The sequence below is a fragment of the Bison bison genome, unplaced genomic scaffold, assembly GCF_000754665.1.
Source record: "Bison bison bison isolate TAMUID 2011002044 unplaced genomic scaffold, Bison_UMD1.0 scf7180017864289, whole genome shotgun sequence".
Taxonomy (NCBI): domain Eukaryota; kingdom Metazoa; phylum Chordata; class Mammalia; order Artiodactyla; family Bovidae; genus Bison; species Bison bison.
Window position 1 is genome coordinate 15,136,164 of NW_011494861.1, and position 23,372 is coordinate 15,159,535.

General features: G+C 38.0%; 1 protein-coding gene across 1 annotated transcript in view; it reads right to left on the reverse strand.

The window, feature by feature from the left end:
- SLC9C2 (solute carrier family 9, member C2 (putative)) overlaps positions 1-23,372 on the reverse strand; it is a 95,282-nt gene that overhangs the window by 30,745 nt on the left and 41,165 nt on the right. Inside the window, exons 11-16 of the mRNA XM_010850252.1 lie at positions 17,794-17,960; positions 17,126-17,224; positions 10,899-10,996; positions 9,553-9,672; positions 1,883-2,081; positions 990-1,178 (exon numbers count right to left, since the gene is read on the reverse strand). Coding sequence (XP_010848554.1) covers positions 990-1,178; positions 1,883-2,081; positions 9,553-9,672; positions 10,899-10,996; positions 17,126-17,224; positions 17,794-17,960 — 872 coding nt within the window. The remainder of the gene's footprint in view (positions 1-989; positions 1,179-1,882; positions 2,082-9,552; positions 9,673-10,898; positions 10,997-17,125; positions 17,225-17,793; positions 17,961-23,372) is intronic.

Below are 23,372 nucleotides of genomic sequence, written 5' to 3' on the forward strand. Positions count from 1 at the left end.
AACAGAGGATGAGATGGCTGGATGGCATCACTGACTTGATGGATGTGAGTCTGAGTGAACTCCGGGAGTTGGTGCTGGACAGGGAGGCCTGGTGTGCTGCAATTCATGGGGTCACAAAGAGTCAGACACGACTGAGCGACTGAACTGAACTGAACTGAAGGCGATTGAAGGCCACAGTAAAACTGAACTTCATAGGCAGTAGGCTAAGGAAGTAGTGTGTACTCTAGAGTAAATATTTTATGTTTCTGCACAGTTATGGCTTTATGAGCAAATTTTACTAAAACCTGGAGAACTAGTTTCCAGGTTATCCTGCTTCAAGTGGAGCTATCATTTTCATTTATTCATTCAGTACATGATTTAGTAAGTACTTACACAGGTGGCACGAGTGGTAAAGAACCTGCCTGCCAGTGCAGGAGACATAAGAGACACAGGTTTGATCCCTGTGTCGGGAAGATCTTCTGGAGTAGGAAATGGCAACCCACTCTAGTGTTCTTGCCTGAAGAATCCCATGGAGAGAGGAGCCTGGTGGGCTACAGTCCATGGGATCGCAAAGAATCGGACACATCTGAGCGACTAACACTTTCACTTTCATATACTAGGTATCATTCTAGGTTACCTCAGTAACCAAAACAAAGACCATTACCTCATGGAAAATACATACAACATATAGTAAAAAGGTGGTAAATGCTATGCAGAAACAAATTAATTTAAGCAAATGAAGAGGGACCAGGGAGATGGGGTGGAAAGCTGGGAGTATGGAGGGCAGGTTGCCATTTTACGTAGTATGGTCAGGGAAGGCCTTCTCCATGAGAAGGTGAGAGTTGAGCAATGACTTGAACGAGTGAGAGGGTGAACCAAGCAGATACCTGTGGGGAGAGGGTTCCAGGAGAAAAGACAGCTCCCTCCCTCATTTCTTCTAAAATAATGAGTTTTCTTAATTCAGTTGACAAATAGTATAGAAAAAAAATTTTTTTAATGTGAAGTTTTACCTTGAGAAGAGGAAGAAATCTAATTATTCTTAAATAACCTATTATTACTGTAAACTGAATAAGAATCAAGTTGTCTGGTCTCAGTCTCACAAAGTATATACAAAATATATCAACAATTCCAATAAGCACAATAAAAAATTCCAAAGTATTCCAGTGCTGATGAAAGTATTTCCTTTTCAAAATTATTATCTGTTTAGAAAACATATAGAACATACATCATTTCATAGCAGTATACAAAGGTGGGGAGAGGGACTCTTAAAAATTAACAGTTAAATGCTCAACTACAAATGCATTACATTCCAAAAGCTGGGTTTTAAGTCATTCATTTGAAATTCAAAAAAATCCTTATAAATGTCTGACATCAAAGGGTATAATTTGATTTAAAATATATATAATCTATTATGAATCTGGAACACGAAAGAAAAGCAATGAAAAATAGTGAATTAATTCACTGAAACACTATTAATTATAATTAAAGTATGAAACAGTATGCTGATAAATCATCTTTGAAGCATTTATCCTAAAAAGTGGTCTTCATCTTACATCATGATAAGAACCTAGCAACCTATTTTTCTTTTATTCGTTTATTTATTCTTTGTATTGTTACAAGGAGTATTTGAGGAAAACATCAAATGCCTAGATTTTCAATTCTCTTTTTTCTGATCTTTGAGATTCTCTCCACTTTTATGATACTTCTCTTATCTGATATTCAAGACTGTGACTATTATACTGATTTCACTCAGAAAACTCAAAAAGAGTACTAAAATTCCATAATCCTATCAACTATTACAGCAAAAGGCTTCTGGTAGGAATTATTCCAATAAAATGACAAAATAGATTCAAGCTATCTAAATTGTTCTTTTTATAGGATACATTTCTATTTTAAATGGTACCTTCAATGCTGATTCTAACAGATATAAAAATACAAAATAGTAGTTTACGAATATCAGTCCTGACACATTTAATTTTCTTGCCGTTGGCCACAGATGCATTATCATAGGATAAATGTACATTATTCCTATAATATGTTCTGCATTTTCAAATTCTTCTGAAAATACAATGTGATATATAAAAATCAGAAATTTATTATGCCTGAAAAAAAAGAGATCAAATTAAAATGTCAGGTCACTTTAAAAGTATAAAAATTAAAATCTGAAGTTTATTTAAGTAAATATTAACATTTATTTGAAGAAAGATATAAAATAATAGATAATTAAAATTTAAAACATACTTTCTATACATAAAAATCATAAGGGAAAAAGATAAAAATATGGCTCTTAGTAATCTATATCAAGGTTGGGGAGCTTTTTTTTTAAGTTAATATCTTATACTTATCATTCACATAAGTAGAAAAAACACTTTCATTACCTCTGTAAAAACATTAAGTACTGTAAATACATATTCATTTGGGAGGGGTAGTATTTTGGGGTTCAGAGAAGGCAATGGCACCCCACTCCAGTACTTTTGCCTAGAAAATCCCATGGACGGAGGAGCCTGGTAGGCTGCAGTCTGTGGGGTTGCGAAGAGTCGGACACGAGAGCAACTTCACTTTCACTTTTTACTTTCATGCATTGGAGAAGGAAATGGCAACCCACTCCAGTGTTCTTGCCTGGAGAATCCCAGGGACGGGGGAGCCTGGTGGGCTGCTGTCTATGGGGTCGCATAGAGTCGGACACGACTGAAGCGACTTAGCAGCAGCAGCAGCAGTATTTTGGGGAAGAGGTGTTTTTCCTCCAGTTTCTTAAGATATAATTGACATACAGCACTGTATAAGTTTTAAAGTATACAACATAATGATTTGACGTATGTACATCATGAAGTGATTATCACAATAAGTTTAGTGAACATCCTTCATCTCGTATGGATATAAAATTAAAGAAACAGAACATTTTTTCCTTTGAGATGAGAACTTTCAGGATTTACTCCCTTAACAACTTTCCTATATAACATACAGGAGTGTTCATTATATTTATCATGTTGCATATGACAATCCTAGTACTTATTTATCTTATAAACGGAAATTGTACTTTTTTACAGTCTTCATCCAATTCTACCTCCCCTACCCCGCACCTCTGGTAAGCATAAATTTGATTTTTTTTGCTAAGAGTTTGCTTTGTCTTTAAAATATAATTGACCTACAACACATTAGTTCCTATTACATAACACACTGATTCAATATTTTTAGACATTTCAAAATAATAACTCCAATAAGTCTAGCTACGATATGCCACCATACAAAGATATTACGTAATTCCTGACTATATTCCCCACACTGTACGTTTCATGTTTGTTACTCAATTATTTTGCCACTGGAATTTTGTACTCTTTCATTTCCCTCACTATTTCTTTCTTCTCCTAACCCCTCCTTTCTGGATACTACCTATTTATTCTCTTTATCTAAGATTATTTCTCTTTCACTAAGTTTATTCATTTGTTTTGTTTTTTAAAATCCACATATAAGTGAAATCATACAGTATTTGACTTTCTCTGTCTGATTTCACTTGGTATAATACCATCTGCTGCTGCTGCTGCTAAGTCGCTTCAGTCGTGTCCAACTCTGTGCGACCCAATGGATGGCAGCCCACCAGGCTCCCCCGTCCCTGGGATTCTCCAGCCAAGGACACTGGAGTGGGTTGCCATTTCCTTCTCCAATGCATGAAAGTGAAAAGTGAAAGTGAAGTCACTCAGTCGTGTCCAACTCTTTGCGACACCATGGATTGCAGCCTACCAGCCTCCTCTGTCTATGGGATTTTCCAGGCAAGAGTACTGGAGTGGGGTGCCATTGCCTTTTCTGATAATACCATCTAGGTCCATCCATTTGGCAAGATTTCATTCTTTTTAGGGCTGAGTAATATTTCATTATACAAACACAGGAATATACATTTGTTGTTGTTGTTCAGTCACTAAGTTGTATCTAACTCTTTGCAACCCCATGGACTGCAGCACACCAGGCTTCCCTGTCCTTCACTATCTCTGAGTCTGCTCAAATTCATGTCCATTGAGTCAGTGATGCTATCTAACCATCTCATCCTCTGCCACCCCCTTCTCCTTTTGCCTTCAATCTTTCCCAACATCAGGGTCTTTTCCAATGAGTCAGCTTTTCACATCATGTAGCCGAAGTACTGGAGTTTCAGCTTCAGCATCAGTCCTTCCAATGAGTATTCAGGGTTGATTTTGAGAGAGTAATTTCCTAGGCAGGTTGATAAGAAGTCTAGGGGTCCCCAAGGAGAGAGGGGTCTGGAATTCTCAAGGAGGAAAAAGGAAAAACTTTTTTTTCCTCTACATTCCTTAGGATTATATTATATTATATACGTTATATTGTTAAATAATGTATCCTGCCTGAGGACAGTCTCTGGATTAAACCTTCTGTTCTGGCTAATCTGGTTATCTTAAAATGTAAATTATGGGAGTAGATCTGGTGCAGTCTTTACAACCTCCAGACATTCTTTTGATTCATTGGAGAGTGCTGCTGCTGCTGCTGCTGCGTCGCTTCAGTTGTGTCAGACTCTGTGTGACCCCATAGACGGCAGCCCATCAGGCTCCCCCATCCCTGGGATTCTCCAGGCAAGAACACTGGAGTGGGTTGCCATTTCCTTCTCCAATGCATGAAAGTGAAAAGTCAAAGTGAAGTCGCTCAGTCGTGTCTGACTCTTAGCGACCCCATGGACTGCAAGCCTACCAGGCTCCTCCGTCCACGGGATTTTCCAGGGCAAGAGTACTGGAGTGGGGTGCCATTGCCTTCTCCGTCATTGGAGAGTATATAACGCCATTGCTAACACTAGCAAGTGGGTACTCTTTCTGCCCCCTTCTGATGTCTATGTCAGAAGCTTTCTCTATCTCCTTTATACTTTAATAAAACTTTATTACACAAAAGCTCTTGAGCCATCAAGCCTCGTCTCTGGCCCCAGATTGAATTCTTCTCCTCCGGAGGCCAAGAATCCCAGCATCTTTGTATGGTTCAACAACAACCTTTCAATTTCCTTTAGGATTGATTGGTTTGATCTCCTTGCTGTCCAAGGGACTCTCAAGAGTCTTCTCCAGCACTACAGTTCGAAAGCCTCAATTCTTTGGCCCTCAGTCCTCTTCATGGTCCAACTTTCATATGGGTACATGACTACTGGAAAAACCATAGCTTTGACTAGATGGACCTTTGCCAGCAAAGATATGTCTCTGCTTTTTAATACGCTGTCTAGGTTTGTCATAGCTTTCCTTCCAAGGAGCAAACATCTTTTAATTTCATGACTGCAGCCACCATCCACAGTGATTTTGGAGCCCAAGAAAATATAGTCTGTCACTGTTTCCACTTTCCCTGGCTTTTATTTGCCATGAAGTGATGGGACTGGATGCCATGCCCATTATATATATAGATATGTCCATTCATCTTCTTTATCCATTCCTATCAATGGGCATTTAGGTTGTCTCCATATCTTGGCTATTATAAATAATGCTACAATGAACATAGGGGTACAAATATCTTTTCTAATTAGTGATCTCATTTTCTACAGATAAATACCCAGGAGTGGAAATGGTAGTTCTATTTCTAATTTGTTGAAGAATCTCTATACTATCTTCCACAGTGGCTGCACCAGTTTACATTCCAATCAACAGTGCGTGAGGGTTCCCTTTTTTCCATATCCTCCCCACACTTGTTATTTATCTTTTTGATAATAGCCATTCTGACAAGTGTGAGATGATATCTCATTATGGTTTTGATTTGCATTTCCATGATGATTGATGATGCTGAGCGTCTTTTCATGTGCCCACAGGTCATCTGTATGTCTTCTTTGGGAAAATGTCTATTCATATTTTATGCCCTTGTTAAATCAGGTTATTTGGCTATTTTTTTCAATGTTCTTTGTATGTGTGCTTTGTGCTAAGCTGCTTCAGTTGTGTCCAACTCTTTGCAACCCTATGGGCTGTAGCCCACCAGACTCTTCTGTCCATGGGATTCTTCAGGCAAGAATGCTGGAGTGGGTTGCCATGCCCTTCTCCAGGGATCTTCCAGATGCAGGAATTGAACCCACATCTCTTACATCTCCTGCATTGGCAGGTGGATCCTTTACCACTAGCACCACCTGGGAAACCTGTTCTTTGTATAATTTGGCTATTAACCCCTTATAGAATATATTGTTTGCAAATATCTTTTCCCATTCAGTAGGTGGTTTATTTTATTTTATTTTTTTGATAGTTTCTTTAACTGTGCAGAAATTTTTTAGTTTGATGTAGTCCCATTTGTTTATTTTTGCTTTTGTTTTTCTCGCCTGAGGCCACATAAACACACACACAAAAGTTAATAAGACAAATGTCAACGGGTTTACTGCCTATGTTTTTTCCTAGAAGTTTCACAGTGTCAGGTATTACATTTAAATTTTTAACCCATTTTGAATTTATTTTTATGCATGGTGTGAAAGAGTAGTCCAGATTGATTTTTTTGGTTATAACTGTACAGTTTCCCCAACAGCATTTATTTAAAAAACTGTCTTTCCTTATTGCATATTCTTGCCTTATTGTCATTGATTAATTGACCATATAGGTGTCGGTTCATTTCTGGGCTCTCTATTCTGTTCTGTTGATCCATTTGTCAGTTTCCATGCCAGTACCATTCTGTCTTGATTACTGTAGCCTTATAGTATTATTCTGAAGTCAGAAAGAATGATACCTCCAGCTTTGTTTTTTCTCAATACTGTTTTGGCTATTCAGGGTCTTTTGTGTTTCCATATAAATTTTAGAATCATTTGTTCTAGTTCTTGGGAAAGTGTATTTTATAGGGATTGCACTCAATCCATAGATTGCTTTGAGGAGTATGGTCATTTTAACAAAATTAATTCTTCCAATCTATGAACATGGTGCATTCTTCCATTTGTTTGCATTGTCTTCAATTTCTTTCATCAGTGTCTTACAGTTTTCAAGTACAGGTCTTTTACCTCCTTAATTAGATGTATTCCTAGGTATTTTATTCTTTTTTGATATAATTGCAAATGGGATTATTTTCTTAATTTCTCTTTTTGATAGTTCATTGTTAGTATATAGAAGTGAAACAGATTTTTTAAAATTATTTTTATATCCTGAGACTCTACCAAGTTCAGGGATGAGTTCCAGTAGTCTTTTGGTGGCATCTTTAGGACTTTTATGTATAGTATCACATTATCTGCAAACAGTGACAGTTTTACTTCTTCCTTTCCAATTTGGATTCTTTTTATTTTCTTATCTGATTACTGTGGCTAAGACTTCCAATATTGTGTTGAATAAAAGTAGCAAGAGTGGACTTTTGTTTTGTTCCTGATCTTGGAAGAAATGCTTTTCACTGTTGAGTTTGATGTTAGCTATGGGACTGTCACATATGACCTTTATGATGTTGAGGTGTGTTCCCTCTATTACCCACTTTGCTGAGAGTTAAATTTTGTCAAAAGTTTTTTCCATATATATTGAAATGATCATATGGTTTTTATTCTTCAATTTGTTAATGTGGTGTATCACACCAATAAGTTTGCAAACATTGAACCATCTTTGCATCCTTGGGATAAATCCCACTTGATCATAGTGTACGATCCTTTTAACGTATTTTTTAATTTGGCTTGTTAATATTTTGTCAAGGATTTTTGCATGTATGTTCATCAGGGATACTGGCCTATAATTTCCTCTTTTGTGTGATATCTTTGTCTGGTTTTGGTATCACGGTGATGTTGGTCTTCTAGAATGATTTCAGAGGTGTTCCTTCCTCTGCAATCTTTTGGAATAGTTTGATAGGAATATATGTTAACTCTTCTCTAAATGTTTATCTGTGAAGTCATGTGGGGCTGGACTTTTGTTTGTTGGGAGTTTAATTACTGATTCAATTTCAGTACTGGTAATTGGTCTATTCATATTTTATACTTTTTTATTTTCCTACTTCAGTCTTAGGAGTGTACCTTTCTAAGAAATTGTCTATTTCTTCTACATTGTCCATTTTATTGGCATATAACTGTAGTGATTTCTTATGATCCTTTGTATTGTTTTTATTTCAGTTGTAACTTCTTTTTCATTTATGATTTTATTGATCTGGTCCCTCTTTTTCTTGATGAGTTGGGATGAAGGTTTGTCCGTTTTGTTTGTCTTTTCAAAGAACCAGCTCTAAGTTTCATTTATCTTTGCCGTTGCTTTTTAATATCTTTTTCAGTTATCTCTGCTCTGATATTTATGATTTCTTCCTTCCTATTATGTTTGAGTTTTGTCTGTTCTTCTTTTTCTAGCTCCTTTAGGTGTAGGGTAGGATTATTTAAGATTTGTCTGAAGAGCATTTTTAAAAAATCAATACTAATAATAGCACACAGGAATAATGCAAAGATTCATACATCAAAAGCAAGAAACAAATAAATTGGTAACAATAACCCTGTATACAAGACAGCAAAAGAGACACTGATGTATAGAACAGTCTTTTGGACTCTGTGGGAGAGGGAGAGGGTGGGATGATTTGGGAGAATGGCATTGAAACATGTATAATATCATATATGAAACGAGTTGCCAGTCCAGGTTCATTGCACGATACTGGATGCTTGGGGCTGGTGCACTGGGATGACCCAGAGGAAGAGGGTTCAGGATAGGGAACATGTGTATACCTGTGGCGGATTCATGTTGATATATGGCAAAACCAGTACAATATTGTAAAGTTAAAAATAAAATAAAATATATATAAAAAAAAAGAAAAAGAAAAAAAGAAACAAATTTAGAGAAAAACATCAGCATTGCTTAAAATTAGGAACAGGGCAAAATATTTTACTTAATAATTATTATGAAATATTTCTAAAATTCTTTCTATTCATCTAAAGTAGAAATTGACAAAAAGATGTTATGTAGATATATGTCAAAACCCTAGGGTTTTAATTTTTTATATTTTTCTGTAAACTTAATAAATCAAAGACAGTAAAAAAAAATGACCATAATTTACTATGAAAAGTATGTTAACATCCATTTAAAATTTATTAACATTAATGGTCTCAGTATCTTCTCATCTGACCTGCTTTGTTAGTAGAAAAATATTGTCTTTCTGGTCTAAAAAGTGTGTAAGTTTACAATTTATATAACAAAAGAGTCTACACGAGTTAGTAAAATACGTATCTTATGATATTTTGGACACTGGCTGTAGGTGTTTATTAAGGCCAGGCTGTGTTTTTCCTAAATATAGACATCAACAGAACCATCCCATGCCACAGGTGAAATTAAGTTGAGAGTTAAATCTAGTCTTTGAGTTTGCTATTTCTCACCCACAAGCACCCCAGAAGAATATGAAAGAAGTCCAACATGTAATGTGACACTAAGACAAGACTGTTACGACTTGAAGAACCCAAATGTAACCACCTTTTTCTTCTTTTTTCTACCCACATTCTACTAGAGGTGTCAATGAAATTGCTAAAACAGAATGGAAAAAGAGAAGTAAGCACTCTGCTGCTTCCCTACTCAATCAATAAGAGTTGACTGTAATATTAGTTGAGGTTTTTCCTTAGGAAAAATCAAGGTAGCCTATTTTAACAATGTAGAAAAGGTCATATTTTCAAGTACATTGCTCTTAAAGGTTCACAGTACTTACCCATATAGAAAAAGAGGTGTCTTATCTTTATGATATTCCAAGAAAGTTAACATGTTTTTAAACTTCACAAGCCAACTTCTAGCTCTTACATAAGTTGAAACGTCATAAATACTCATGAATCTAATAAAGAAAAATATACATACATGATGAAAACCAAGTGCTATACCTTTGGGTAATATAAAATGAAAAGTTATACTAAATATAAATATAATATACATTTATTAAATATGCCTCTGTATCCCCCCACCTAACCACCCATGGTCATGGAACAGAAACAATTTTAGCATGAGACTCCTAAAGTCCATGTCCCTGAAACTTTTCTGACCTGAGGTAGAATATAATTAAAACTTCTCCAGTCTAATTCTTTGAGGTTCAGAATCAAGCTTCCTTTTGTCATGCCTTGCCTAGCCCAAGATTCTCCTTGGCCCTGAACTCCCTATCCTTCCCAAACTTTATTTAGGAACTGATGCTATACATCCCAAATATATCACCAGGCTGATGAAATGTTAACTATCACCCAGAAAGAATCTCCTAAAGTTGCTCTACAACTTTGTCTTAGAACATTCATTATTTAATGTTTACCAGAACTGTAACCGGATATCAATGTATCTCTAAGATACTGAGCTTTTCCCATCATATTTAATTGCACCTATCAGTTCCATGCACACACGCATGCTCAGTTGTGTCCAACTCTTTGTGACTCTATAGACTGTAACCTGCCAGGTTTCTCTGTCCATGCGATTCTCCAGGCATGAATACTGGAGTGGGTTGCCATTTCCTACACCAAAGGATCTTCCCGACTCAGGAAATGAATCTGCATCTCTCACGTCTCCTGCATTGACGGGCAGATTTTTTACCACTGAGCCACCTAGGAAGCCCCTATCCGTTTCATAGGCTGGAGCAATTCCTCCAGATCCTGCTCCACACCAGGGAGCAACTTAATAGTAGGCTCCAGGCCTTCTTACCTCCCCTATGCAGTAATTTAGTGAATACGATATAAAGACAAAAGAATTATAATCATAATTAAAACTACGTGGGTTCTTTTTAATGGCTCCCCTTTCCTCTCATATAATTGCTCTGCAGTTAAATCTTACTCCAGAAACTCCCAATGTCATCAAATTCATGAATCTTCAGGGAGAAAAGTATAAACAAGTAAAATAGGAAGTAGATGGATGGACAGACAGAGAGATAAGATTTTTAAAAATTGATCAATCTAAAGCAATTATCCTTCAATTAAAAAATAAATTTAAAAAAAGATTGATCAATCTGGACACTCAGCTGTCTTCATTCTTTATCACATACCCATTCAATTTTGGAAATATCAATTAAAGAAGTATTATACTTACTTTCCTTGGATGTGGCAATAGCTTTTGGTTGCACCAATTAATGTCCGGGCTGCCTCAACACTGAGGACTCCATCATTACACTGCTTTTCAAAGCTACTCTAAACATAAAATTTTAAATAAAAATTACAAAGGACAAAATCATTAGTGAAATATACTCTACTTGACCTTTTACATAGCCCTCATTATTATTATTGAACTCAGTATATGAAAATATACTTTTCAAAAACTATAGCAAGAAATAAGTTTCATTCAATTTGAATATTTACAGAATATTCAATTTTTGCAGAGTACTCCCTTGGATTATATAAAATACACAAAGATTTCTGGCTTCAGGAAACTCAAAATCTATACAACTCAAAGAATTTACTTCAAATGTTCAACATCACTAATTATTAGAGAAAAGGCAAATCCAAACCACAGTGAAGTATCATCTCGTATTGGGCAGAATGACTGTCATCAGGAAAGGCTACAAATAATAAATGTTGGAAAAAGTGTGTGGAGAAAACAGAACCCTTGTACACTGTTGGTATGAAATGTAAATTGGTGCATCCACTATGAAAAACAGTATGCAAGTTCCTTAAAAAATAAAAAATAGAGCTACCATATGATCTAGTAATCTTACTTCTGGGTATATAGCCTCCAAACCCCAAAACTTTATTTCAAGAAGATACATGCACCCCAACATTCATAGCAGCACTATTTACAATCACCAAGACACAGAAACTACCCAAGTGCCCACTAACACAGTTGGCTTAAGAAGATATAACTATATTATATATATACACATAAACATATCATGGAACATACATATATCATTGAATATATATAATAGAATATATATATAATGAAATATTACTCAACCATATAAAATAATGAAATATGCCATTTGCAGCAACTTGGGTCATCCTAGAGATTATCATGGAGAAGGCAATGGCAACCCACTCCAGTACTCTTGCCTGGAAAATCCCATGGACAGAGGAGCCTGGTAGGCTGCAGTCCATGGGGTGGCTAAGAGACGGGCACAACTGAGCGACTTCACTTTCACTTTTCACTTTCATGCATTGGAGAAGGAAATGGCAACCCACTCCAGTATTCTTGCCTGGAGAATCCCAGGGATGGGGGAGCATGGTGGGCTGCCATCTATGGGGTCGCACAGAGTCGGACACGACTGAAGCGACTTAGCAGCAGCAGCAGCAGAGATTATCAAACTAAGTGAAGCAAGTCAGACAAATATTATATCACTTATATGTGGAATCTAAAATATAATATAAATAAAATCTATATACAAAATGGAAACGGACTCACAGACATAGAAAACAAGCTTATAGTTACCCAAAAGGAAAGGGAGGAAGACAAATTAGGAATATGATACTCACAGATATAAACTAGAGTACATAAAACAGATAAGCAACAAGGATTTACTGTATAGCAAAGGAAATTATATTCAACATCTTAAAATAACCTATAATGAAATATAATCTGAAAAACTAAATCACTATGCTATATGCTTAAAACTAATACAATATTGTAAATCAAATATATTTCAGTTTCTTAAAAAAAATAACATGGAGTGGATCACTACATGGGATTGGTAGGGCATTATAACAATGGGCCCAATGAAACATAGCTGCCCATGTCTCTTTGTAACTAACATTGCTGCTCTTCCCTTCAAAGGCAGGCTTTTCTTTACTCATTGAATCTGGGCTAGCTTTGGGATTTACTTTTACTAATTGAATGGGAGTGAAAATGATGTTATTCAACTTCCAGAGCCTAGGAGATAGAGGCCTTGCAGCTCCTCTTCTCACCCTGTTGGAACCTAGAGATCACCATGTAGTGAAGAAGCCCAGTTCACTCTATTGGAAGATAGGAGGCCATGTGGAGGAGAACCAAAGTGCCCTGAAATACAACATAGTCAACTGCCAAATCCGTGAGTAAGGTACATGTTGGACCCTCCAACCCCAATTCAACTAAAATGGTAGCCGACACATGAGTGGTCCCAAGCAAGACCAGCAACAAAATCATCCAGATTGCCAACCCACAGAACTGTGAGAAATACCAAATCATTGTTTTCAGCCACTAAGTTTTGTAGTAGAGCAAAGGCTAACCAAAACAGAAATCAGTACCAATTGTGGAGAGTCTCCACAACAAAAAGCTAAACCATGTGCTGTTAGTTTTGGGACTAGGTGGTGAGCAGAGGCTAGAAGGGCAATGAAGAGACTGGAAGTTGGAAAAGCAGTGAGAAAACTGATGCAGAATGCTGGAGGGAGGCAGCTGGGCTATGATGAGTCAGCACAACTGGCAATACTGTCACCTAAGGCAACTTGGAAAGTAGATGTGCCTGATAAATTTATGAATCTGGCTAAAGAGATTTCTGGATTTAAAATATTCTAGAAATAAACTTTTGGGGGGAATATAATTGCTTTACAATGTTGTGTTAGTTTCTGCTGTACAACAACATCAATCAGCCGTAAGGATAAATATATCCTCTCTCTCCTCAATCTCCCTCTCACCTCCACCTGCTATCTCACCTGTCTAAGTTGTCATGGAGCACCAAGCTGAGCTCCCATGCTATACAGCTGACTCCCACTAACTATTTTATACATGGTAGTGTATATATGTCAATCCCATTCTCCCAATTTGTCCCACCCTCCCTTTCCCCTCCTGTGTCCACATGTCTGTTTCTCTACATCTGCATCTCTATTCTCGCTTTGGAAATGACTCATCTGTACCATTTTTCTAGATTCCACATGTATGTGTTAATATACAAGATTTGTTTTTATCTCTAGCTGCATGTGATAATCAGAGAAGGCAATGGTACCCTACTCCAGTACTCTGGCCTGGAAACTCTCATGGACGGGGGAGCCTGGTGGGCTGCCGTCTTTGGGGTCGCGCAGAGTCGGACACGACTAAAGCAACTTAGCAGCAGCATGTGATAATGTATGAGAAGAGAGAGGTAAACCAAAGGGTAACAGTTCAATCTGTAAGCAGATATTACAGAAAATATAAAGAGGCCATGATTGGTTTGAAAACCCAAACCCATTTTCCATCTGCAGTCTCTCCAGGTGGTAAAATACAAGGGAATGAAAATCAAATCTAGAGTTTTGCCAGTAAAATATGGCCTCAGCTTCAAGATCAAGTCAAGGTTGTGGCTCAAGACCCTTGGATAAGACCACTTAGAGGTTAAAGGTAGTGCTTAGTTTACCCTCTCAAGCAGACTAAAGGGCTTCTCAGACCCATGTTGTCTGGTATGTGGTCTGTATGAAAAGGAATTACAGAGTAGAATAGACTAGAATCAGACTCATTGAAAACACAGAGCTTTTAAGGAAATTGTGTCAGGGTGGGCTTAAAAGACAATAAAGAGTTCTAAATGAATGGGAATTTCCATTTCTACTGGTAGAAATCAGTCTGAGAAGATCACTGTCACAAACATGATTACATGCATGCATACTAAGTCACTTCAGTCGTGTCTAACTCTTTGTGACCCTATGGACAGTGCCTGCCAGGTTCCTCTCTGTCCATGGGATTCTCCAGGCAAGAATATTGGAGTGGGTTGCTGCTGCTGCTGCTGCTAAGTCACTTCAGTCGTGTCTGACTCTGTGCGACCCCACAGACAGCAGCCCACCAGGCTCCACCGCCCCTGGGATTCTCCAGGCAAGAATACTGGAGTGGGTTGCCATTTCCTTCTCCAGTGCATGGAGTGGGTTACCATTCCCTTTTCCAGGGGATCTTCCCAACACAGAGATCAAACCCTCATCTCTTACATCTCCTGCACTGGGAGGTGGGTTCTTTACCACTAGTGCCACACGGGAAGCCCAAACATGGGTTACCTCCTGTGATAATAGAATGAGGAGAACTAGGTCATATGCCCAGCTGGGTTTCAGAACTGCCAAGGACCAGTGATTAATCAACACTTCCTGTTCTCTTCCTTCTTGAACAGAAATGTCTGTTGATCACCACTGAAAGTTGGGATTAGGGATGGTGGTAGAGGTGGAGGCTGAGGAGACAAGTAACTTCTATTTTTAGTCCACTGTTCTGTGTATCAAGAGGAATCATACTTAAAGAGATACAACCAAGGAGCCTGAGCAATCCTAGACTAAATGAACATCATGAGATACCAGACTTTGAATTTGCTACCATAATGCGATAAAGCTTATCTGAGTTGGGGGTGGGATACAGTGTCTTAGAAAAAGATGAGTGTGTTTTGCTTTGTACCTCCTCTGAAAGCTAAGTCATGTCCAACTCTTTGTGACCCTGTGGACTGTAGTCTACCAGGCTCCTCTGTTCATGAGATTTCCCAGGCAAGAATACTGAAGTAGGTTACCATCTCCTTCTCCAGGGGATCTTCCTGACCCAGGGATCGAACCCATGTCTCCCGTTTGGCAGGCAGTTTCTTTACCATTGAGCCATCAGGGAAGCCGTAGAAGGGATATAAATATCTGTGGCCAGTGAGCAGAACATGGTACATTTTATATGGTCACAGATTCTTTGCATCTCTTACCATCAAGAGTTTGAGTCTACTATCCCAAGCCTTAAATTAAAGTGGCTTCATTTGCAAAGTCTGGTAGTAGGGTATTGACTCTCAGCTGTATGCCTCTCATCCTTCAAAGGCTAGGCCAGCTTCCTCACATGACAATCTCAGGGTGGTATTCAAAGTGGAAGATGGGGGAAGTTGTAACTCTCCTCAAGGCCCCAGTACATTCCCAAAGTCATTTGGCTACATATTCCTGGTCAAAACAAGTCACAAGAGCAACCCAAGTTCAACGATGGGGAGGGATATAGAAACTACCTCTCAATAGGAGATTGGTTCTACAAAGAATTTATGACCATACTTTATATCTCTGGGTAAGAACCTTCCAAATTCTGAGAACATTTTAAATTAACTATAGAAATGTTTTTAAATCAATATAGTGTTAATGTTTTTGTATTAAGAAGAAATATGTCCTTTTTTCAATAGGAAAAAAAAAGAGGAATTTATAGATTAAAAGAGACCTAAATTACATATTCTGGGCTTCCCCGATGGCTCAGCAGTAAAGAATCCACCTGCAAGTCAGGAGCCACAGGAGATGTGGGTTTGATCCCAGGGTCAGGAAGATCCCCTGCAGGAGGGTGTGAAAACCCACTTTGGTATTCTTGCCTTGAAAATCCCATGGACAGAGAAGCCTGGTGGGCTGCAGTCCATAGGGTTGCAGAGTCACATTCAACTGAAGCGATAGCATGCATGCAAGCAAAGTACATATTCATTAATTGCAATATATGATTTCATTGAAATGCAATTTAAAGATGTAAGCGGGAACTATGCATTGATCACATTTATGAGATAACTGGAAAACTGATCATTGACCAATATTTGATGTTATTAAGGAATTAATCTTTAGGCACAATATTAGTATTTTACTGTTTTTTAAGACTTTAAAATTTCAAGATACATACTGAAATATTTGCAGATGAAATGATATATTGAATAACATCTGGGATTTGTTTCAAAATAAACTGGGAGATGAGAGAGTGACTGAGGGTGCAGACGGGGCAAGGCTGGTCATGTGTGGATGTTTGTGAAGGCTGAGTGATAGGTACGTGGAGGTTTGGTACACTATTTTATCTACTTTTGTATGCGTTAGAAATTCTTCATAATAGATTCTAAATTGAAAATAAAAAGGAAGGATTCCAGGCATAATGAGCAAGTACATACTTTTAAATTTGAATAAAATTTGTACTATTAGGATAAAACCCTAGTTTTAAATGTACAATTTGATAAGTTGATTCAAACTTGATTTTATCTCATAATCTATGTTTACACTATAACATTCAAATATTAAATCTTAAATATTTTAAGAGAATGTTTAATTCATTAGATTTTAGCTTATTAGATTTACAAGAGTTAAATAAGCACTTGAGAACATTTTATATAAAAGGAACTAACATACTTAAATCTGTGAAAGCAGTTTCAAATATTTGAAGATGTTTAATTGTGTAAATGGCACAAAATATTGTTCAAAGGCTCCCTAAGAATGAACTGCTAAAATTTGCTAGACTTAGAAATAGAATAAGGTTTGTAACTTGAATTTAAAGCCTTAGAAATTTATTTTTCTAACTTTAATAAATCAAAGTTTAACAACCAATCAAAAGGTGCAAATTTTTCTAGTCATCTGAAAACCATATGTAAGAATTAAAAACATTGCAAGAATAAAATACATAAATAAAAAGCAGATTATGTGAAGGATACTAACTATTTGGATTATAGCTACATGCAATCGGGCTTCTTCTATTAAAACTTCATCTGTTGGGAACTCTTCCTTCGCCTTATTGTCACTGGAAACATGAGGAGTCTGAACAGAGACAGAGTTAAAAATAAGTAAAAAGGATTAGGAGCTGTCAAATACTCTGCTTGATCAAGATTCCAATAACTCAAATCAGAATTGCTAAAATGAAGGGCTGTGTGTAAGTGAAAAACATTCTCATGTTAGAAATGTTGATTTCAATTGTGGTGAAGTAACTATTCATTTGGGGAGATTTAGAAACCAAATTCTTCCCCAAACCGGTCTATGTTTGACTGCTCTCTGAAGCTGCCTGTGTTTTCTGCTTTTGAATAGTACTTGTATAGGGAGAGATCGCTCGCTTCCTCAACCAGCTGGAAAACATCACCCTGGCAGAAGCCATTCATAGTTACTCAATCAGCCTATTTGTAAAAACACCAGTTCTCTTGTATTTGGCAAATAAGGCTAGATCACCAATATCTGTTCAGAGACAGAATTCAGAGTATTTTGGCTGATAGAAAAAAGCTAGTAAATGTATCTCTCTTCAGTATCCTGTCCTATAACCAGCAGAATCAAGTTTTGCATAATAAACAAAAGAAATAGAAAGGGAAAGGACTAGTTTTTGCCAGGAATCAACTCACAGGAATGATGTATTCAATCTTTGTTTTTTCTTCTACTAAGGTCCAATTAACATTTGTCAAAAGTTTTTCTGTTTTAAATAAAGTTATTCTGCTCTGTATCATCTCCTGGATGTGCTTAATGGCATTTTGCATGGCCATCTGTCTTGGAATGGAAAGGACACACAAATCTATGACAAAGAAAAGGAAGGACCTTAATAAAATAGTGAAGAATGCACAGGGAATCGAAATGTTGCATGATGTAGTGAAATCTTGGCATCACCTGCAGAGCCAAATCAGAGTGCTTAGAGCAAGGACAACTATTTGCCCAAAATTTTCCAGAAAATTACCCAAATACCCATTTCCTTTTGGCTGTGCAGCTCAACTTTATCTGACTCAACTGCTAAAGAATGTTTTCTTAGTTTCTTTTTGTTTCCTATAGCTAGAAACATGACTCACTATTTCAAGTCATCCAGTCAGTATTTCTCAAAGTATGGAAAATTACCTGTACCTTCTACAGGTAGAAGAATTGCCTGTTGAATTATTCCTGGGCCCTGCCCCATGTCTGGAGAATCTGACTGGCCTGAGAATTTTCATTTTAGCAATTTCTCCAACTGATTCTTATACATAATAAAATTTAAAGACCACTGCAATAGAGATGCCTCCAATTTAACATCTCCGTTTCCTGACCAGCAAATCTTTACGTCCAAAATTTGTGGCAGTTTGTATCATCCTGAAGTATCAATTTGAAGTTACAGCTATCAAGCTTGCTTACCAAAAGGAGAAATTTAATTAGTGAGCTCAGCCTATACACTCAGAATTCCATCTCAATAAAACTGTTCTCAATAAAAAATAAGATTCTACTGTATAGCATAGGGAACTGCATTAAACATCCTATGATAAAGCATAATGGAAAAGAATATAAAAAAGAATGTACACATATGTATAAATGAATCACTTTGCTGTACAGCAGAAACTAACAAAACATCTAAATCAACTATACATCAATTAAATGTTAATCTCTTCATAACTGCATATGAGATCTCAAATAGTTTAAAACGTTATTAAAATGTTTCAGTTTAACTTTATTTTATTCTCTACAGGACCCTGTGGTGTTTGATATTTGAAATTTTCAGGGATTAAAGAAGATTTGAAATCATATCCCTCTCAGTTCTCTACGGTCCACAGCAAAGATGCATTTGACTGCATGCTAAAGAGTTAGCATGTGTTAGCTTTGGATTTAAAATTCCCATAGCATAGAGCACACTAGGAGGAAGTTTATTCATTTGTGTAATTACATCCCACCCATTAGGATGAGCAACAGCCACTTTCCAGTTGCTCTGGGAAAACACGGGTATGAGGGGACGGATTGGTTGTACCAGTACATTTGAATGAACCTGTGTTTAAGATGATTCTGGAAGAATATGAGGATGAATCTTTCCCTCTCTCTCCTTTCTTTTAAATTTTATTGAAGTATAGTTGATTTACAATGTTGTGTTTAATTTCTGCTGGACAGCAAAGTGATAGTGTTATATATATACATGAGTGAGTGAAAGTTGCTCAGTCATGTCCAACTCTTTGCGATACTATTTGACTATACAGTCCAGTGAAATTCTCCAGGCCAGAATACTGGGAGTGGGTAGCCTTTCCCTTCTCCAGGGGATCTTCCCAACCCAGGGATCGAACCCAGGTCTCCCGCATTGCAGGCGGATTCTTTACCAGCTGAGCCACAAGGGAGGCCTTGCTCTAATATACAAACATACACACACACACACACACACACACACACACACATATTCTTTTCCATTATGATTTATCACAGGATATTGAATATAGTTCCCTGTGCTATAGAGTAGGCCCTTGTTGTTTATCCATCCTATATGTAAAGGTTTGTGTCTGCTAATCCCAAATTCCCAGCCCTTCCCTCCCTTCCCTCCTGGCAACCACAAGTCTGTTCTCTATATCTGTAAGCCTGTTTTTGTTTCATAAATGTGTTCATGTGTGTCTTATTTTTATTAGATTCCACATAAGTGATATCATATGGTATTTGTTTTTCTCTTTATGACTTACTTCACTTAGCCTGACAAGCTCTAGATTCAGAGGATGGCTCTCTTAAAAGCATTAGACCAGGTGGAAGAAGCTAATTTGAAATTCTTCCTGATAAAATTCAGTTTTGTCAATTACATGGTAACATGAGAGTAATTCCAGAAAGGATGAGCATCGATTCTGAGGATAAAGTATGTGCCATACATATTTGTTTCATAATGAAAATTCTGAGGTTCAGTTCAGTCGCTCAGTTGTGTCCAACTCTTTGCAACCCCATGAATCACAGCACTCCCTGTCCATCACCAACTCCCGGAGTTCACTCAAACTCACACCCATCAAGTCGGTGATGCCATCCAGCCATCTCATCCTCTGTCGTCCCCTTCTCCTCCTGCCTTCAATCTTTCCCAGCATCAGGGTCTTCTCAAATGAGTCAGCTCTTTGCATCAGGTGGCCAAAGTACTGGAGTTTCAGCTTTAGCATCAGTCCTTTCAATGAACACCCAGGACTGATCTCCTTTAGGATGGACTGGTTGGATCTCCTTGCAGGCCAAGGGACTCTCAAGGGTCTTCTCCAACACCACAGTTCAAAAGCATCAATTCTTCGGCGCTCAGCTTTCTTCACAGTCCAACACTCACATCCATACATTACCACAGGAAAAACCATAGCCTTGACTAGATGGACCTTTGTTGGGAAAGTAATATCTCTGCTTTTGAATATGCTATCTAGGTTGGTCATAACCCTCCTTACAAGGAGTAAGCGTCTTTTAATTTCATGGCTGCAGTCACCATCTGTAGTGATTTTGGAGCCCAAAAAATAAAGTCTGACACTGTTTCTACTGTTTCCCCATGTATTTCCCATGAAGTGATGGGACCGGATGCCATGATCTTCGTTTTCTGAATGTTGAGCTTTAAGCCAACTTTTTCACTCTCCTCTTTCACTTTCATCAAGAGGCGTTTTAGTTCCTCCTCACTTTCTGCCATAAGGGTGGTGTCATCTGCATATCTGAGGTTATTGATATTTCTCCTGGCAATCTTGATTCCAGCTTGTGCTTCTTCCAGTCCAGCGTTTCTCATGATGTACTCTGCATATAAGTTAAATAAGCAGGGTGACAATATACAGCCTTGACGTACTCCTTTTCCTATTTGGAACCAATCTGTTCTTCCATGTACAGTTCTAACTGTTGCTTCCTGACCTGCATATAGGTTTCTCAAGAGGCAGGTCAGGTGGTCTGGTATTCCCATCTCTTTCAGAATTTTCCACAGTTTATTGTGACCCACACAGTCAAAGGCTTTGGCATAGTCAATAAAGCAGAAATAGATGTTTTTTTGGAACTCTCTTGTTTTTTCGATGATCCAGCGGATGTTGGCAATTTGATCTCTGGTTCCTCTGCCTTTTCTAAAACCAGCTTGAATATCTGCAAGTTTACAGTTCACGTAAATACAATAAAAAAAAATTGTATGGGAAGAAAAGGAGAAGAAAAAAATGTTTCCATGATAGTAAAACCTCTTGAACTTGTTTCTGAGTATCAGAGTAAGAGCAACCTCAAGCAAACAAGCACGGGAGAAAACCAGATGCCATGTCATAAGCCAAGAGAGCAGAGTGGGTCTGGATCCCTGAAAGCCTATGAAAATTGGTGGGGAGGGAGGTGTAAGCAAACCTTCAGGGATTGAGTTAACTTCACTCACACTCCAGCGTAGCAAGCTCAAGCTGGCCCGAGCACAACTTTCCACTGCAAACAAGAGCAAACCCCATGACTGGGGGAGAAGGAGCGCTGCCAAAACTCTGCCCCATTTCCTAGTCCTATTCATATACTGGAGCCCTGGACTTTGAGGTCAGCTTTCACAAGAAGCTCTGCCATAGTGTTGATATGGCACAGTTTCAGGAGTGGGCAGAACTATGGCAAGATACAAGCAGAGAAGCTGAATTCACCAAGCTATTTCTCTATTTATAAGAACTCTCCTTCCTCAGTACCCTTCCATCAACCTCTCCCAAGTTCCACACCTTCCCAAAAACCTTCTGATTACCAATTTGATTTATTAAGGAAATTGGTATTTAGAGGTGAAAACCCTGAATAATGATCACAATTGTTTCAGACACAGAAATCATCCTCATTATAAATTAATAAATTGATTTTCTGCTGCTTCTCTATTCTCCTGGGAGTGCAACAGATGTAAATTTCCGGCCATCTGATTAATTCTAGACACTCTGACAAAATCAGGTCTCTGCACCAGCAAAGCTGAGGATCAGGCCATGGGACACTGAATGATATTAAGGCCTTACTCCTCCAAGACTCTGTGTAATTCTGCCCCACCCTCTCTCTCCTCATGGACTCCACTGCTGCTAAGTCGCTTCAGTCGTGTCCGACTCTGTGTGACCCCATAGACGGCAGCCCACCAGGCTCCACTGCCCCTGGGATTCTCCAGGCAAGAGCACTGGAGTGGGTTGCCATTTCCTTCTCCAATGCATGAAAGTGAAAAGTGAAAGGGAAGTCGCTCAGTCGTGTCCGACTCTTCGAGACCCCATGGACTGCAGCCTACCAGGCTCCTCTATCCATGGGATCTCCCAGGCAAGAGTACTGGGTGGGTTGCCATTAAACCACTGATTATCTTATCCTGATTTCTCTATTGATCATGGGCCTTTTTGTGATTTTATTATATTTATATATTTTATTATCAACAGCTTTACATATTTTCTAGAAACAGGCAACTCTGGCAGAGCCTGCTTACGGCTCCCCTTCATTCTCTTCTTTCGTTCCCAATAGAATCTCCATGCTTTGGCTAAGCACATGACCAGTCAGTTAAAATAGTACTTCCTATCTTCCTTCGCTGTTGTGTGCCCATGAGACTAAGTTCTGGCCAATGGTCTGTGAGTGGTAATGATATGTACAACTTCTAGAGGCAGAAGGAAGCTTCTTTAAATAAGCTCCTTACTCTCCACTGACACCATCACCACCACCATCACTCCCACCCCATTTTCCCTTTCTAGTTGACTGGATTGAAGACAACTGTGACTGTGAGCCCACTTCTACCCTGCAGACAAGAGCAACACTCTGGGAAGCAGAGGAGGAATGAAAGAGAAGGATTTGACATCTCTGGACAACCTCGTAGAAAAGAACCATCCCACTCTTCTTGATTTTCTGATGGGGGGTGGTGGGAAACAACTTCTGTCTTGTTTAAGTCACTCTTAATGTGGTTTCTATTAACAGGGAGTGAATGAAAACTGAGTGATTTCATGATCAATTCCTTGAGCTCCAGAAGAAATGTCCTACCTCCAGCAACAATCTTTTCTTTTTCTATACTTTATTCCAAAATTTGAAAACTTTGTTGTTTTTTAAAAATTTTTATAACTTTGGGAAAAAGACAGAGATGCAAAAATGGCAGGTTTAGTGAGTTACAGAAAACATTAAAATCACCACAAAAGTTGATTTGAGTGTTTTTCAGTCTATAAATGGGATTGAGCTAAGCTTCTTAGCTCCTTTTCAAGTTCATTGCTCCATGTTCTTTGCCTCAGGGCTGACCATTCCATCCTAGGCCTTCCCTCCTCACCTCTTTTTTTTT